The sequence below is a fragment of the Neolamprologus multifasciatus genome, chromosome 1 (assembly GCF_963576455.1).
Source record: "Neolamprologus multifasciatus chromosome 1, fNeoMul1.2, whole genome shotgun sequence".
Taxonomy (NCBI): domain Eukaryota; kingdom Metazoa; phylum Chordata; class Actinopteri; order Cichliformes; family Cichlidae; genus Neolamprologus; species Neolamprologus multifasciatus.
In genome coordinates, this window is record NC_140439.1 from 33,148,432 (window position 1) to 33,166,747 (window position 18,316).

Consider the following 18,316-nt stretch of genomic DNA (forward strand, 5'->3'; position numbering starts at 1 on the left):
ATTCCTGAGGTCAGATGGCCCAGGGTGTGAGTGGGCGTTAAGGCGTCTGGGAAGGGATCTCAAAACTGGATTATAGATGGCAGAGAGTTGGTGTCGTAAACCACCGCCTCTGTTCAAAGATGGTCGCTCACAGTGGACATAGATGCTTCTTTCACTCCTCTTTCAAACCATCTGTCCTCTCTGTCCAAAATGTGAACATTGGCATCCTCGAAAGAGTGTCCTTTATCCTTAAGATGCAGATGAACAGCTGAGTCTTGTCCTGTGGAGGTGGCTCTTCTGTGTTGTGCCATGCGCTTGTGAAGTGGCTGTTTAGTCTCTCCAATGTAGAGGTCTGGGCATTCCTCGCTGCACTGTACAGCATACACCACATTGTTAAGTCTGTGTTTTGCCGTTTTGTCTTTCGGGTGAACCAGTTTTTGTCTGAGTGTGTTGCTGGGTCTGAAGTACACCGGGATGTCATGCTTGGAGAAAACCCTCCTGAGTTTCTCTGATACACCGGCTACATAGGGGATGACAATGTTGTTGCGTCTGTCCTTCTTATCCTCCCTCGCTGGTGTCTGATCTTCTTTTCTGTGCCTCTTTGCTGACTTTAAGAACGCCCATTTAGGATAGCCGCACGTTTTGAGTGCTTCCTTTACATGTGTGTGTTCCTTCTTTTTCCCTTCAGGCTTAGAGGGAACATGTTCTGCCCGGTGGTGTAGGGTCCTAATTACTCCAAGTTTGTGTTCCAGAGGGTGATGGGAGTCAAACAGGAGGTACTGGTCCGTGTGTGTGGGCTTCCGGTAAACTTCGATGTTGAGGTTGCCATTCTCTTCAATGTGCACAGCGCAGTCCAGGAAAGGCAAACAGTCGTCCTTTGTGTCTTCCCTGGTGAACTTGATGTTTTTATCCACAGCGTTGATGTGCGCAGTGAAGGATTCCACTTCTTGTGTCTTGATTTTGACCCAGGTGTCGTCTACATATCTGTACCAGTGGCTGGGTACTCTTCCTTTGAAAGAGCCAAGAGCCTTCCTTTCCACTTCCTCCATGTAAAGGTTGGCTACAATAGGTGACACGGGGGAGCCCATGGCACAGCCATGTTTTTGTCTGTAATAGCCTTCGTTGTATTTGAAATATGTAGTGGTGAGGCAGAGGTCTAACAGTGTGCAAATCTGATCGGGTGTGAAGTTGGTCCTGTCCTCCAAGGAGTTGTCTTCTTGTAGTCGTTTTCTGACAGTCTCCACTGCCTCCGTGGTGGGTATGCACGTGAAGAGAGAGACTACATCAAAGGACACCATGGTTTCATCTGGATCCAGGGTAAGTTTCTGGACCTTGTCAGTGAAGTCGGTGGAGTTCTTGATGTGGTGTGGGGTGTTCCCCACGAGAGGAGCAAGGATGGTAGCAAGGTGTTTTGCAATGTTATAAGTGGCTGAGTTTATGCTACTGACTATGGGTCTGAGTGGGACAGCTTCCTTGTGGATTTTTGGAAGTCCGTAAATGCAGGGTATGGCATCCCCTGGGACCCACACCCAGTTCCACACCTTGGCTCAGGCGATTAGAGGATCATCAGGGGGTCCTTTTGTCCCTCTGTGGGGGGACACTCCCACTAGGTTTATATCTGGGACTCTCCACCATTTGACCTTAGAACTGAAGAAGCTTCTCGGATGAGAGGTGAAACGTCTTCAAGTAACTTAAAGAAGTCCAGACGCTTTTCTTTGCAAGCTCCTTTGACTACGATGACCTGGATGACTGAGAACCTTCACAGACAAAATTGCTGTTAATTACTCTTACAAATCAGAAGCTGCCTTGGACTCCTGATTAGACAGAACATTCAACATAACACTCTTAGGCTACGTTCACACTGCAGGCGAAAGCGCATCAAATCCGATTTCTTTGACCCTATGTGACCCATATCCGATCATGGTATGACAGTGTGAACGGCACAAATCCGATATTTTCAAATCCGATCTGGGTCACTTTCGTATGTTGTACTGAATCCGATACATATCCGATGATTTAGAAAGCGACTGCTGTTTGAACGGTCATGTCGCATTAAATCCGTCTTTTACGTCACCGACACAAGACAGACGCCAATTATCAGCGCCGGAGAAGCGCCCGAGAAGACATCATGAACGCTTCCTCGCCATCCCGTGTAGATGTCAGTGAAACTGTTGGGAAGACAACGTTGGAGAAACGTGAACATTTTATTTGTACTGTATAATCTGCAGATTCTGACAGAAATCTGCAACTATCCTTTGAAGCACCGCTCCTCTAAAACAGCAATAAGGATAATTATTAGGTTATTTACATTATTATGTAAATAACAAAATAACTTAAAACAAAAATTGGGAAACGTAAAGTCCGAAGTCTTTATATTAAGGGCCATCAGTCAAACAATACTGTCTGGTCTGGGTCTAAACAGAGCGTGTTGTGTGTGACATCTTCTTTTGCGCATGCGGGCCGCTTTGAGCGTTCACACTAGAGCGCGTTTGCTGTCGCATTTTATTTGTAGTGTGAACAAGCAGACAAAAAAATCGGATTTGATCGAAAAATCGGAATTGAGCATTAAGACCTGCAGTGTGAACGTAGCCTTAGACAACCTGCATGAGCCCCTTCATCTATCCTGCAGATGCTTCTGAAACTTTTCCGAAAACAACAACAGAAAAACAAAAACAGCTTTTGACTTGCTTTTCATTCTTGCAGCTTTAATGCCTATAGCCACCATGGAGCATTCACTGTCATTTTGCCCACCTAACCATGTATAATTCAGTGCCTCACTCTCCGAGCCCAGGAAAACATTTCCTGATATATCGCGAGGTACTGGTATAAAACAACTTCAGAGCAGGCTCGGGTGCTGCCGTCGGCCTGCACTAGCTCATGCAATTGTCTCCTTTGAAACAACACAAAGGTATGTGCCTACAGTGTGAGGATGTGACAGATGGAAGTGATTTAGGACAATATTCGTCTTTTTCTTGAAGTTGCTCCCTCCTGCTGCAAAGTATCTTTTGGGCAACGAGCATGGATACGACTAGTCAGCTATGGGAGGATTGTACTCTTGGCAGGACGCTGCTATTTATAATCACTCAACACAGGGAAAGTGTCCAATACTGTTAGGAGCGCCTTATCTCCGGGCTCTGTCAATAGTCCTATGTGTAGGCGGGCACTGATGCTATCCCAACGCACCAAACAGCAGCTTCACTGCAATTCAGGCCACACACATCCAAATGCACACAAATACACGATAAATTCAAACTAACACTGGTTCCCTTTTTCTTCTTCTACAAACCATTTCTCTGGTTTCTGTCTAACCCAACATAGTGATTTAAAAAAAATATTTCCATTCCTCACTGCAGAGACTGTGTGTGTGTGTGTGTGCTGATTCAGTAAATTATTCAATAAATTATTCAACCATCTAAAATTTCTCCAATAAATTCACCACAGAGTTTGAAGCTAACGTTCAACAGAAAAAGTTACTCAGACTGACTCATTTCTTCCCACCAGGCTGTTCCTGCAAGGCCTTTTTTTTGTGTGTGTGTGTGTGTGTGCGCGCGCACGCGTGTGTGTGCGTTTACCCCTAGCCCCTTTGTTATCCTACGCAGAGCATAACTACACAAGAACAACCATCTGCTTGTTTTCATTTGTCAATGGGGAGCATACCATGTTTGGAGACTGCGCTCATCACCCCCACCTGAGACCTCTGCTGGTGGTAGTCAGGGTGATAAGGTGTGCTTGGAGGCTCACCTTATCACCCTCATGTCCAACCTGCTCTGCACGGACACCCCAAACAACCAGCAGAACATATCAAGAACATGGTCCCCCATGATCCCAGCTTCCCACTCCCTTAAATATATTATACTGCATGTTTCACTCACACAAACAAAATCTTAAATGCTTACAAAATATGTCAAACATCCCCTGGTTGCCCAATTTGGCTTTATATCTGTTAAATCTTTCTGAAGTTACTTTCTTTTGAGACCAAGCCAATAACTCACAGCACTGATATATTAAGCTTATAATTGTTAAAACAGCAACAGACAACTGAACCATTTAATCTTCCAGCTGATTGGTATCTGCTGTTAAATCGGTTGTGACTGAGGAAATAAAATGGGTTCTTAACTAAAACGAAGAAACAGTCTGTTTTAAACTTTACTTGTCCACAAAGAACCACTACAGCTACCAAGACCATGAGCTCCATGAAGGGGCTCACAGTTAAAGGGAAGAAAATTTTCTCCAATGTGTCATTTAGCTGTTTATCATTCTAAATTCTAATATTCAATCATAATATAAAGTCAGCACTAGACAATAACCTAGCACAATACCTTGTAATTGGTCCAAGGGCTTGGGCACAGCTGACCAAGCCACCTTTGTGGATGGACTCTACAGTCTCTGGGCCATGCTGCAAATTTGTTTTCAATTTAATTATTATTGAGACAGCATCATTTTTCTGGATCTTAATCACCCTTCTTTCCTGCATTCAATGGATTATTTCCATTATGGGATTGCTACACATGTAACCTACATATGTACAAATGATCTAGGATATTGTACAGTCCCATTTTACTCCACTTAGTCTGTGTTAAATGCAAACGACCCTCCTTAAACTGCAAAGAGTGACCCTCTACTTTCTCTAAGATCTGAGATGCTCAAGTAAAACTGCTCAGATGACTAAGGAGCTTAGAAAGAAAAGAGCGTCTGGACTTCTTTAAGTTGCTTGAAGATGTTTCACCTCTCATCCGAGAAGTTTCTTCAGTTCTGACAGTTAGACTACCATGATCTGGACAGACATATTGCTCAGATGACATTGAAATGGTCAAACTTGTACTAAGGTTTTAGGTGTTATTACCTGAACTGTATCAAACATTGAAAATCTTGTTTGCAAAGCTCTTGTTTTTTTTTCCCTCTTTGTCTTGTGACCTCTAGGTCAAAACCTTTTTTTTTCTACCTCCAGTTCACAAATGCTGATTATATACAAGCTAACTATTTTACATTTGTTAGGTTAAGTTCTTTTTTTCTTTTTTTTAAATGAGTGCACCATATCTAGTACAGGAGATCAGATATGGGTCTCTGCAAACCACACTTATTTAACAAATATGCCACTAGGGCTGTTCGATATAACGATATATATCGGATGACGATATGAAAACGTCTATCGTTTCGTTTTACGCTATCGTTTGTTTCGTGGTGTCGCAAAATAAACCGTTTACAGCAATATTTTTTCATCGTTTTGATGGTCACTGTAGTGGCTATATTAATTTCTAGAAGTTCTCTCTTTTTCTTATATTTTATATAACCACACTACGGACAGACAAGCGCCTGTTTTTATGAGTTGTAGTTTCATGCATCAGTTAAAACACTCCCTGGTACACGACGCCCAGCTGGAAACACTTCACGCAAGATTCACAGAATTTACAGAAAATGTTACATTTTTGTGATTTATATTGTTATCGGGACGATAGATGTCTTATATCGGGATATGAGATTTTGGTCATATTTAATTTTAAAAGTTGGAGAAAAGAATACTCTTGGTCAGTGTAGCTGCTCTTAAATGTTGTGTTCAATCAGTTGTAGACTGTAATAGTTTCATTTGTCTGTTTATGTTTATGACAGTGTTTGTTGTTCTGTTGCTGAGTATCCACAGGGTCACTGCTAAAGCGATCGTGGCTCAAGAGTTGGCAGTTCGTCTTGAAGGTTGCCGGCTCGAGCCCCGGCTCGGGTACTCTCGGTCGTTGTGTCCTTGGGCAAGAAACTTCACCCGTTGCCTACTGGTGGTGGTCAGAGGGCCCGGTGGCGCCAGTGTCCGGCAGCCTTGCCTCTGTCAGTGCGCCCCAGGGCAGCTGTGGCTACAATGTAGCTTGCCATCACCAGTGTGTGAATGACTGAATGTAGTGTAAAGCGCTTTGGGGTCCTTAGGGACTAAGTAAAGCGCTATACAAATAGAGGCCATTTACCATTTATTAGGGCCATAGTAAGAAAAAATATAACTTATATATATATATATTTTGAAAAAATTTAAAATGTGGAGATTACATTTGTTGTTTCAAGACAAACTGGCACAGCTGCTGTACCCTGAAGTACCCTAAATCACACTGCAGTTATCAGTATAAGGATGGTGCAGAAACCTGCATCTGGTCAGAGGGAAAAACACACAAACTCAGAAGAGTAGATTCATAGAACATGAAATGACTGGTAATGGGCAGATGCAAGGTTATCGATGGTTACACCCTCGTCCAATAAAGAGGATGGATGTTGTTTCACAAGACAGCTGATCAATTTATTTCACTAACTCATCCAAACAAGGCATTTTGGAGAAGGTGTAGCAGGATATAGATTCTCAAAATAGATTTTGGACTTTAATCTCGAAATCTCGACTCTATTCTCAAAATGATCAACAATATATTTTTCCATAACAAAGGTAACAACACTACCACTTTTTTAATCTACTACTATTTTCATTCTTCCACTTTATAAATTATTGATGGTAAGCTCATTGATAGCATTGAATAATATATTTCAGAACTGTGGCTGACAAATGAACATGTCATCAAACTATATCACTGAATATTAGAGAACTCTTTAATATTCTAAAGATTAAGTAGCTTCATGTGCACAAAAAAAAATCAAATATGCTTAAAATGACTGAGTTTGAAGTCACTCTTGAAATGAAAACATATATGTTTGTGTTTTAAATTTTACAGTGGTCTTCTCAACACTTTTCCTCAGCTTAACTTTATGAAACCCTTTTGCCCAATGAGAGCCCAGACATTGAAAAGTACACACAGAATCTGGCAATAATTACTTCATAAGAAGAACAAATAACCGTAATCACTCTTATGTCTGTTACACAGATTGTGGATGGACATGGACCCATGCACCAACTGCTAAAAGCATCTCCCCTCAAATTTCCTCAGACATTATTTCATGCGTGCAGAGCTGCTTACCCAGCAGGCAAGTACTTCATAACTGCTGGCGTTGCCCCAAGCAATGTCCGAACTCTCCCAGCTGTCACGCTGGGAAAACAGAATCAGGCGCACCTAAAGTCATTTCACAGGCCCAGGCTTTTTCAAGCAGCCAGATCTGTAGCAGCCATCACTCCACATATTTGTTCAGCAAAAATGCTAAATTCTTCAGCAAAGTAGTTGCCGCCTGGCATTCATCGTCGCTAATCGTGTTAAACAGTAGAGAAGACATGAATTGGACGCTATATAAACAAGCCTTTAAGCATTAGGCTAGAGGCTCAGCAGGCTCATCTCATCTCATACCATGCTGCTAAACAGCTCCATCCTTGCCTGCATGTATAGCTGGCTGCGCAGTCCTGGGGCTGTATTATGGATGGGAGAGCTGATAACTCTCCTCAGACAAGAAAAATTAAATAAAATAACGCAGCAGAGTAACACCCTTCACCCATTAGAAATATGTTTCTTACTAAGAGCTACAAAGGCTTTATTACAAGACAACATAGAAAAGAGGCCAAGTGAATATGGCAGAATTGTCTGAAGTGTGGAAAAAGTTTAAATCGTTTCGGCCTCACTCACGCTTGCACACAACTCTTTCTTTTAATCAAAAATAACAAGCGAACCAAACAATACCGGCTGAAGCTTACCCTGTAGTAGTCACTGCTGTAGATGTCCCTGGACATGCCGAAGTCTCCAATCTTCACCAGCAGGCCGTTGCCCACCAGGCAGTTGCGGGTAGCCAGATCTCTGTGCACAAAGTGCTGGGAGGCCAGGTAAACCATGCCTGAGGCAATCTGGGTGGCAATGTGCAGCATCTGGGAAAGGCCCAGCTCTCCGTTGGACTGCAGTGGCTGGCCATCTACCAGGATCATGGCATCTGGGCCGTGGGCTCTGTATTACAAAGAATAGTGGATGATGATTTGTTGTACTTGTATTTATATTGGTAGATTCTGGATAATGTTGACTTGAGCTCTGTGGTATTATTTTACAGTTAAACTTGAATTATCATGTTGCGTCCAGTCAAATTTGAAGGATGCAATTAAGACCAAAAACTCATCAGGAAGGTGTTTACTGAGCATAGATTAACGCAGCTGAGGGGTTGTTTTCTCACAGACTTGTATACAACCAGACCCCCTGCTGGCCATTTGAAAGAATGCAGGTTTAAAGCACTACAGTCTAATGCCCAAGCGAGGCTCCAGCCTTGTCTTATGAAACCAACTTATTATTTATTAGAAAGTGAACTCTGTTATTTCTTTTCTCCTACTGTAAGTTTCATAGCTACACTTTAATTACTGGCTATAGGACCCTTTAGAGAACATTCTACATGTTGAACGAGCCTGCCTCTTTAAGAAGTAATCCAAAGCTCCTTATACTTCTAATAAACCCTTATCCTGGCAATATATGTGCCTCTTTGTACCTATTGAGGATAATTACCATAATAAAGCGACTGTTAGAAATATTAACAAATGAACTATACTCTGCAAGCACTGCTTTACCTCCAGCGATAAACTGTTATGTGTCTGTTGTTCTTAACTCTGTGGTCGTAAGCTGTGAGCTTAGAGGTTTTTTTTTCTTTGGCAAAAGTTTCATGTAGGCCAACTTGTCAGGAATTTTAACCAAGTCTCTGGATTTTCATCACAGGACTGTACATTTACCAGAACAGGTTGACTGCAGGTTTCTGGGTGACGATGAAGAACTCATTTCCTGTGAAGACTTCCTGCTGTTCTCATCACCTTCTCGTCACTTTGATTACAGACCAGGTGTCATGCAGGGAGGACTACCGCTCTCTCACTCTCCCGGGCTGTTTTTCCATCCCCGAGTCAGAATTTTATTGCAGCTCAATTTTCCTCTTGTTTTTAGTGTGTCTGTTATAATTTCACTCTGCTGTTGGCGGATTAGTAGTACTTTTTCTCTCGCCTTTCTGCTTCTTATTATACTTCACAGACATACAGTAATAGGTAAATAAGAGCAGGGTGCCCTGCTGCTTATCTGAAGGTTGAGTTTGGACCTGCACGTTAGATCTTCTATTCACTCCTATTGATTCCCTGCACATCTCATCTCTTAAATGTGACCAACAGGACCAACAGACCAAGAATCAGCTACGTCTTGCACCTTGCATGAAAGAATTTCATCATTCGCGACATTGCCTTTCATTTCAGGAATGATTTCCCAACAGAAAGTCTTCACGCACTCTTGAATGCACACAGACATTCACACTCACACTCCATCGTAACATGTCATCTTTTCAACTATTGCTGAAATTTCAAAAACAAGATCGACCACACACACACACACAGACACGTGCACGTGCATACACACTGGTGCTGCTGTGTACACTCTTGAAATAGCAGACTTCTTTCCCAGATTCCTTCTTTGCACACTGACATCAACTCCAGTGAAGCTTCCCATTACCAAAGAGCTTGCTGTACCGGCATCGTGTCACTTTTGTTGAAGCTTATCAGAGGTCACTTCCCTTGGTACAGTCTGACATTATGGAACAAAAGCACTAAAGCACTCGTGTTTGCTAACGCACAAAGCTGTGAAGCAAGCCGGATATTTGCGGCAGCTATTTCACAAAAGAATTTCAGGTTTTTAGTCTTACTGAAGCCTTTCATTTACTGTACGTATTGTGAATGAGCCGGTGCGTAGTTCCAACATACTCGCACATATTTGCATTGTTAAGTTAACCTCCCAATTTCAAGAAATGTTCAATTTTCAATAATAAAAAATTTACCTGAGGAATTTGTTGAGGTCTCCATGTTTCATGTATTCGAACACCATAATGAGAGGGTCTCCATCTACACACACGCCATAAAATTTAACAATGTGGTCATGCTGCAGGTTGGTCAGCAGCTCGGCCTCTCTCTGGAAGTCCTTCCTGGCTGACAGGTTGGGATCTTTAAGAGTCTGAAAGGAGAAATAAAAAAGTCAGATTTACATATTTTGAAAACTACACTGGTTTGTTATCCAGGATCTAAAAAAAAATCATGAAGTCTTCATTTATGTGCCATTGGGGAATCAATCATCCTTTGCATCCTGTTAATACTTACTATTTACTTTAGCAGTGAACGCTTTCATGGTTCTGAAAAAGAAAATCTGCTAAATTTGAGTGATCAATCAATAGAAAATTGCTGCTTTTCCTGGTATCAGGCACTGACAGATGCGTTTTATTAACACTTTAAAATGATCTACAGTATGGTGCATTCATTGCTAAATGTTTAGCTCTGCCAGCAAAATAAGGCAACCACTTCAAAAACAACATCAGAGAAAGCTTGCTTCAGCTTTTAGAGGATACAACTTTTTCTTGCCCTGATTGATTCAGGGTGGCTTCTGTCTTCCAAATGAGAATCATCCACTTAGTATGCTAGACTATCTGAAAGTTTTAGTCAGTCCTTAATTCACCCTCACATGCCACCATGACCTTGACAACCCAGGTTTTGAGAGAAATTGCCTGCGTGGATTACCATGAAATCTGAGGGCATAAGAACCTTCAAGGTTCCCAATAACATAAATAAATAAATAAATAAATAAATAATTATGCTAATCAGCAAGGGTTAGCGAGATAAACTCAACTAGAGAACAAGCCAAATGTTATTTTCTAAACATCAGCATGTTTTTATTTCCTTTTTCTTATGCAGCAGAAATGAAAGGCTGGAGGCTGTTAAGTTTCAATTTAACAAACAAACAAGGGCACAATGAGGTGATGTGTGTAAAATACTACTAACCCAACCTGATATAGGTGTAAAATACATGTTGAAAATATGATATTTAATCCAAGTGGTCACATGCTTCATGTATGCCAGGAGTTATTATTTGTTTCCGCTGAACTTTTACTGATGCACAAATAGTTTTGTTCCTAAATACAGATGGATGGAAGTTCACTTTTTGTCACTGTTAATTTGTCACTACAGTAATTTAAGAATTTATTTGCCCAATTTAAGCGCCATACTCTTAAGCATCAGCACTGAGACGCCATAAAAGCAAGGAAGCATAGCTTCTTACAACAAAGTGATGTGCCTTCTATATTGGACAGAATTTTTTGTTATTATCAAGGTAAAGCTTTTGCAATGCTGCAGTATGGGTGGACAAAATGTTCAAAGAGAAAGAGGAAGACTTCAGGGGTATTCCTATAACTACAGACGGAATCTGTATTTGCCTCTGGACCACTTAGTAAGGAACATTCAGTATGAAATGTCCTTGGTTCTGTACATCCTGAGAGTCAAGCAAATGGAGTAGGCATTACATACAAAGGCACTTCTGAATAATATTAGTATTTTGAAAATAAAACAGAAAATTATTAATGAAGAACAAACCATGACTGGAGACAGTTGGTGTTGATGCATGTCCTGGTCTGCCTCCAACTTAAAACTTTCAGGACTTAAAGGATCTGCTGTTAATATGCTGCTGCCAAATAGCTGTACTGCTCACAATACATCTTTCTACAAACAATTACAGCTGTCTGAGGAGTAGAGATGAACTCAATGTACACATTAATTGATCTGACTGGAAGTACGATCAAGCAGGCAAATAAACTGAACTCATCTAAAGTCTAGACCACATAATTTTCTAAATCTGACTTGTTTCACAAATATCAAATAAATGCAATAATATATCACTGGTGCATCTGCTGGAGGAGAAAAAAAAAGACTTTTGGCAGTTCATCAGCAACAGGAAAGTAGGGAGTGTTGATTATCCTAGTCTCTTTAGCATAGGTTCCTGTTTTCCCAGCCTGCTGCTGACGTTATTACAGATGGAATGACCTTGGCATGGAAATGCATTTACTCATATGTGCTCCTCTTGCAGTGAAATGCTAGAGGTGGTTGAGATGTACAGCAGAGTAGGTAAAATGGCCATAAAATTCTATTACCAAATCAAACCGCACTCTTAAGGAAATGTTTCTTGTCTGGGCATTCCTCCAAAACAATACCTTCAAAGTGCTTGAACACGATAAATTGAGGCAAAGCGCTGCAATGAATTTTCCCTTTGTTGACCTTTAAAGAGAATTCAGAGAGTTGGTTCCTGCTTTCTCACAGGCAGAAGCATGTTCAGATGAAAATCCACATAGTATTCTGTTTTAAGGAGGTCAAGGTTTACTCACAAACTCATTTGTTAATTCTATAAGAGGGAGAAAAGAAAGTTACAGGCAGATACTCCATCACCTTCATCTGTACTATTTCACTTGTCTGTTGTCAAGGTCAGTGTGGTTTTCTCTCTCTTTCTCCCCCCCCTTAGGTAGTTTTACTGAGTCCACAACCTCTTATTCACATGTTTCCCATTCAGACAACTCTTTATATTCACCCTGGGTGCTGCCAAGCACAACTTAATATTAAGCTCTGTGATGGCACACAGGGACAATGGTTTGAAATGCTTCAATCTCTTTAAAACAAATCATTAAATTCACAGGGGTATTAACTTTGCTCCGCTCGTTCTTCCATTTTGACAGATGCCGCTGGTCCCCTGACTGTTAGTAAGGCAGGTTCCAGATGGGAACAAAGACTAGAACTCCAGCAGACAGACACCAGATTCATTCTCAGCATATTCATTCGGCTTTGCCTAAGACTGTGTCAGAATATGCACCTATGCCAGGTACATGGCATAAGCAATAAAGAAAAGGATAATCGTGTAACCAGCACTCACAGTAAAGATAGCGACTTCCTTAGAGGAACTGTTGTGTGCTGTACCTGGTGTCATGTTTGTAATATAAGGAAAATAAACAGTTATTTTTGGTGCATTTGACTTTAACTTTGCCAGAAAACCGGTGACATACAAGGAAGATAGACCACCCAGTAAATAATAGACACCCTCTGAAACCACAGGTGGGTTTAAACACTAAAAGAACTTGTTACGGTTGTGCAACCCAGGAACTCATATTCCCTAATGATATCATTAGCTATCCTACTTTCTACCATACCAATATCAAGGTTCTTACTGGAATGGTGTCCACTATTGCTGTGTAATTAAGTGCAGTCAGTTTGTGCACTGGGCTGTGATACACCATATGGACAAAAGTAGTGGGTCACCTACAGTTTACACCTACAGGAGCTGCTTGATCATTCCATGAACCATCACAGTGCACAGTTTTTGTGCTGATGTTAATGCCAGAGGAGGCTTGGAATTCTGCAGTTAGTGAGTCAGCAGAGCCTCACTGACTTTTACCCACTACGTGCCTCAGCACTCGGCTATCCTGCTCTGTACAGTAAGTCTGTGCAGCCTGCCTTTCTGTGTGGCTTTCTTTTTTGGTTAAATATGGGAGAAACATACTACAATGTAGGGTTTTCTTGGTTGGTCCATAAAATGCTATGAATGAGTAAGAAAAGCAGCTTTAGTATGAGGAACTTAAAATATGTTAATAATGACTGTATTACTGTGTAAGACATTACAGTTGTAAACAGTGTGAAAATGATAATGATTTTGTTATTTGTTATGTAGCTAATTTACAGTTCATACACTGAAAGGAACAAAAATTTAAAAAGGTTATTTATACTTTTCGAGCGGTTGCTGAACGATTCCACTTAGTAATAATACACCTTACAGCCGATGGTGAAAGAAATATTATCAGTCACATTCAATCACATCACTTGTTGCAACATTGGCATCCTGTTAGTGTAACACATTCAAATTCAGTGAAAGAATGGCCCATTCTCCCACAAATGTTTTCAAAGGATTGCATGAAAGGGTGCTTTTATTTTGTGCACCTGTGGCAACAGGACTGAAAAAAGAAACACCTGAATTTCAAGTTTAATACTTTTGTTGATTTATTGTGTTTAGTGAGCAGCTCGCAATCTTTATGTTGTTGGAAAAATATATTTGTTTCCATTTTGGCTTTATTTTTCTTCCCAGTGCAACAGGGAATTGCACAGGTGAGCTTATTTAGTAAGCTTTAGAGATGCTTGTTGTCCCCCGTGAGAATGGCAGTATGACCCAATGCGACATCACAACTGTTGGGGTGTGCACTATACTTTGGTAGTGCATCTCTAGATTTTTGTAATTTTTATTATCATGCCATTGAAGCATCACTACAGGAGGTCAGAGTTTATCAAATGGCAAAGCGGAAGATACTGCAATAGTTTGAAAAGATGAGACTTTCTAGAGGGAACTAGAACTCGTTTGGCTCTCGGCGAAGGCTGTCGCACTTTTCTCCTCTCCTCCTTCCCCTTATCTTCCCTGCTTAGCCTCTTGTGTCCTTGTCTTGTCTCGTGTGTATTACTTTCCCTGGAACACTCTCTCACAGTCTGTTCTCTAAAACCTAAAAGACAATTATGGATTTGATCAACTGGTCTCTGAATGCTATTGACACCCTTTTCTCAACGAGAAGTCTGGGCTCGGGAGAGCCCGAGTGCCCTGGAGGGACTTTCCCTGCCGGATACATGATGGGCGGGTGGCAGAAATGGAGGGTCGTGTGCCTGGCGGGACTGTCGATTGAGGACGCTGAAGATATCTACCTATTCGGAACCATGATACCAGGGATGTTGCTGATCGGAGCTGGCTAGGCCCTGGCTTATCGGAGAATTAAGAAAGCGGAACCGGCTGTTCAAACCCCCCAAGGCTGCCCGCTGGGATTGAAACGATGGGACGAGGCGCAGCTTCTCAGAATGGGCTTACTGAGTGCAGCATGGTTAAGACCTTGGAGACGCTTACAGCTGCCGTGAATACTCAGAATAACACCTCTGAGCGTATATTGGGTTACATCAAGAAAAAGGCCACTCAGAATAACATCTCTGAGCGAAAGTTGGATTACATCGTGGAACAGCTCTTCCATGACTGCAGTCGTGAGTTTTCAGAATCAGCTCTCTGAGCACAAGAATGAGAAGACTACGGAGCACAAGAAATTCTCATGACTGTTCTTCCCACTCTATGCAAGGCCACCTGGGTTGGCTGGTAGACTGTTTACTTAGCCTGATAGGGCGGAGGACACTGTCTCAGCTGAACTATGGACACGCATACACATACATTTACACTGATAAGCACTCACACATCCCCCCTCCACTTCCAATGCCTTCGATGCTTGTTGCCTCCTGGGAACACGAGGCGGGTCTGGGCCCGCGCTGGAGAGTCGGCGCAGTGGCAGGATGGCTGCTGTGTTGCCTGGGATTACTCCTTATCCCCCTACCCAACCCTGTTGCTCTATAATGTTGTACTGTGGACATTTAGGTGGTTTCTGTGCAGAGGAGTTTTTTTGTTTTCTGTTCTCATGCTGTCCTCCTATAGCCCAGCATGAGTAGAGGTCTCTTTTTTTTCCTCTTGTACTTTCCCATTGTAGTGTACATTTCAGTGTTTTTTCTGTAATGCAACCGTTCTCTGACTTGTATCCCCATGTGATGTCTGTGTTGTGTGTGTATGGTCGGGGGGCGGGTTCATTCCACTGCAGGGCAACCTGCCACTGCATGTGGCGAATAAAATTTGATCTTGAACTTGAATAACTTTGTAAAGGTACCCCTGTACCAGTGCTGATGCAGGGGAATGGCAACACCCATTGTTCAGGCGAAGAGATCTGCAAGTCTTCAGTGCAGAATGGGCAATGCCAAATGGGTACGGGGCTGTGGGGACCTTACAAATAGCACAGGAAACAACCATAAACTCGGCTCAAAAGAGGTCATCATAGCCACTTGAGTTTAGAAGTCATCAGTTTTGAATTTGGGGCATTTTCCTCGCCCATTAGATTATGAAATGCAAAGAAAAACATTTTGTATTGTATTAAAAATGAAATCAGTGATGGATTACCTCATTTGAATAATTTTTACTGAGGTAGGCTCATAGAAGCTAGAGCAGTCACTGTCTGGTGGCAAATGAAAATTCCACCCTTGCTTTGGTTTGGTTGCTTTGCACTTTCAGAAGCTACCTCTAGTCTTTTAAGTATGTTTTACACTAACCAGCTGCTGGAAGGTTCATATTTACAAAAATAACAATCTCACACAATGTTCAGCCATTACTGCAATCCTCTTTGTAACATTCAGACACACAGCTAACCACTTAAAACGTACCTTAACGGCCACCAGCATCTTGTCCTTAGTGGGACTGAGGTTGTAACATTCTGCCAAGAAGACTTTACCAAAGGCTCCCTCGCCCAGCTCTCTTTTCAGGATGATGTCTCTCCGCTTTATATGCTGGACAACTAAAACCAAAGAAGAAGAAGAAATATTGACAGATTAAAAAAAAAAAAAAAAAAAAAAACTTTTTTGAGAATTTCAGTTGGACTTTCAGACATTTTTATGTGTTTAATCGCACAGAAAATGTGTTACATTGACAGTGAAATGCTTTTATCAAATCAAAATGTTACCAGTAACTAAACTAAAAAGGAAGGAAATTGTAAGGCAGAGAGGGGGAGACAGAACATAAACAGTATTACTGCACTGGAAGCTGGACATGCAGCTATATTGCAGTATTTGGCACCAGACATCTTTAAACCAGTGTTTTCTGTAATGGTGAAAGCATTAAAAAATGTACTGAATATTTCAATATTTTTCTCCAAGTGTGATCCACCTCCAACAGAATGTATGATAGGGTCAAACTGCAGGGAAAAAATGTTTTATCTAACTTTGGAGCTACTCAAAGAACACTTGGAGCATTACAGTTCAAGTGGTTTTAAATCTTAGAAGTGCAAATAAACTGCCAGGTGACACTGGACCTGCTGAGCTATAAATCTCTTATCTGGATTCCTCGGTTTTACTGTCGCCACTGAAACGCCACAGGAGGACATTTTCTAATGAGAACAGAATTGTAAAATTTTACTCTTTGAGGAACATAAAACAACTGGCTGAGCAGAGCGGGAGAAAGCAACGTCTTTGTCTTTTTCTGTTACCTGTAATAACTTACTTTAAAGGGATATCTTTAGAGTTACGAGGTAGTAAAGTCGGTATATTTTTCTGTCGAGTGTGTGACCTTAGATCATTTTCACCTCTTTTTGCAATTGCTTGCAATATTTGTGAACCTAGAATGGAAGCTTATTCTTCTATTGATTGGCCTGGTGGAAAACGTGTGGATCTTGACTTTTGTCCGCAAAATAACAGGCTGAATAACTCAAAAGGAGATATAGGAAAAGGTAGAAATAGCATGACAGAAAGCTCTGTATGTAAGAGCTGGTGAGGCGTAGGAGTTGCTGGCTTCTGACAGACCTACTCGATGTGCCTCAGTACAAATACCGATCACACAGTTTCACAACAGATTTAAATATATAAAAGTACTGTATATATTATATATATATAAATATGAATAAAGTAAAAGCTTAGCAGCAAAAACAGTACCACAGATGAATGCCCAAAAACAAAATTAGAGGTGAACACCAAAATCAGATAACAACTAACAACGTGCAAATGGTGTTTTCCAGGAATTACTATACAAGATTTAAAATACTAATCAAATACCACTACCAATACTATTTGTTATGCACTAATCTTTATGTACAAATGAATGCTAGTTTTGAGTGGAATGTTGCACAAGGCTTTGCTCTGTAGACAATGAATCTATCTTTTACCTTCTGTAACAGAGTCTGTATATTTGCAGGTATTAACGGTCCTTGGACAGTCATGTTCCGGTATGTGCAATAATAATAGACCATGATGCTTGTGGGACTGACGCAGTATTCTCAAAGTACATTTTCAGCCTTCCTATTTATTCTTGTTAGATAAATCACAGAGTCTAATATGTCCTCAGTGGACAAGTAGACTTCCTGGAATTGAATCCACCCTCCATCTGTGTTCTTCGTTTGAATCGCACTTGATGGTTATACGGGGGAAAGTATGTCTCTGAGGATTCAATTGCACAAGGTTATACGTAAAGAAACACTTATGTCTGCAGATAGCGAATAAGCTTTTGCATCTGTTCTCCTAAGACTGCTGGATCTCTTTCTGTAAATGAAGAGGTTAATTAAGTCTACAATTTCCAGAGCTCTGCCCCTTGTAGTTACTGTCCGTGGGCTGGTAAACTCAAAAACTTGTGACTTTGATGATGATACCACGAGAAATCACCACTGGTGATGGGAGGTGGTTACTGAGTTGAGGCGATTTGAGTCAGCTACCAATGGGAGTTAAGAATACTACAAACTGACATTGGTTGGGAAAATATCCAAGAGCGTCCACTATTAAAATCAAGTAAATTTTGCTTATATAGTGCCAGTCAACAATAATAGTCAATGTGAGGAACGTTATACTGTAAGGTAAAGGTAAAGTGAAAATCTCACTGATCCAACAATCAACAGCAAGGACCGACTGAGATAGAGGCAGAGTAGCTAGGGGCACACAGCCTCTTCCTGAAAGTCAACAAGACTGGAGAAATGGTCATTGACTTCAGGAAGGCCATTGCAAAGCACCACCATCTGACCATAGGGGAGGAGGCTGTGGAGAGGGTCAGCTCCATCAAGTTCCTTTGTGGTGATGACCTGACTTGAT

At 41.3% G+C, this 18,316-nt stretch overlaps 1 protein-coding gene and 1 pseudogene across 3 annotated transcripts in view; both read right to left on the reverse strand.

Moving 5' to 3' along the window:
* Window positions 1–18,316, reverse strand: part of ntrk3b (neurotrophic tyrosine kinase, receptor, type 3b) — a 246,509-nt gene that overhangs the window by 22,015 nt on the left and 206,178 nt on the right. For both annotated transcript variants that reach the window (XM_085135813.1, XM_085135735.1), the window contains 3 exons: window positions 15,914–16,044; window positions 9,667–9,839; window positions 7,580–7,823 (listed from right to left, as the gene is read on the reverse strand). In XM_085135813.1, coding sequence (XP_084991939.1) covers window positions 7,580–7,823; window positions 9,667–9,839; window positions 15,914–16,044 — 548 coding nt within the window. The remainder of the gene's footprint in view (window positions 1–7,579; window positions 7,824–9,666; window positions 9,840–15,913; window positions 16,045–18,316) is intronic.
* Window positions 1,884–18,316, reverse strand: part of LOC146526115 (uncharacterized) — a 152,491-nt pseudogene continuing 136,058 nt past the window's right edge. Inside the window, exon 2 of the transcript XR_014869863.1 lies at window positions 1,884–4,753. The product of XR_014869863.1 is annotated as an uncharacterized LOC146526115 (transcript). The remainder of the gene's footprint in view (window positions 4,754–18,316) is intronic.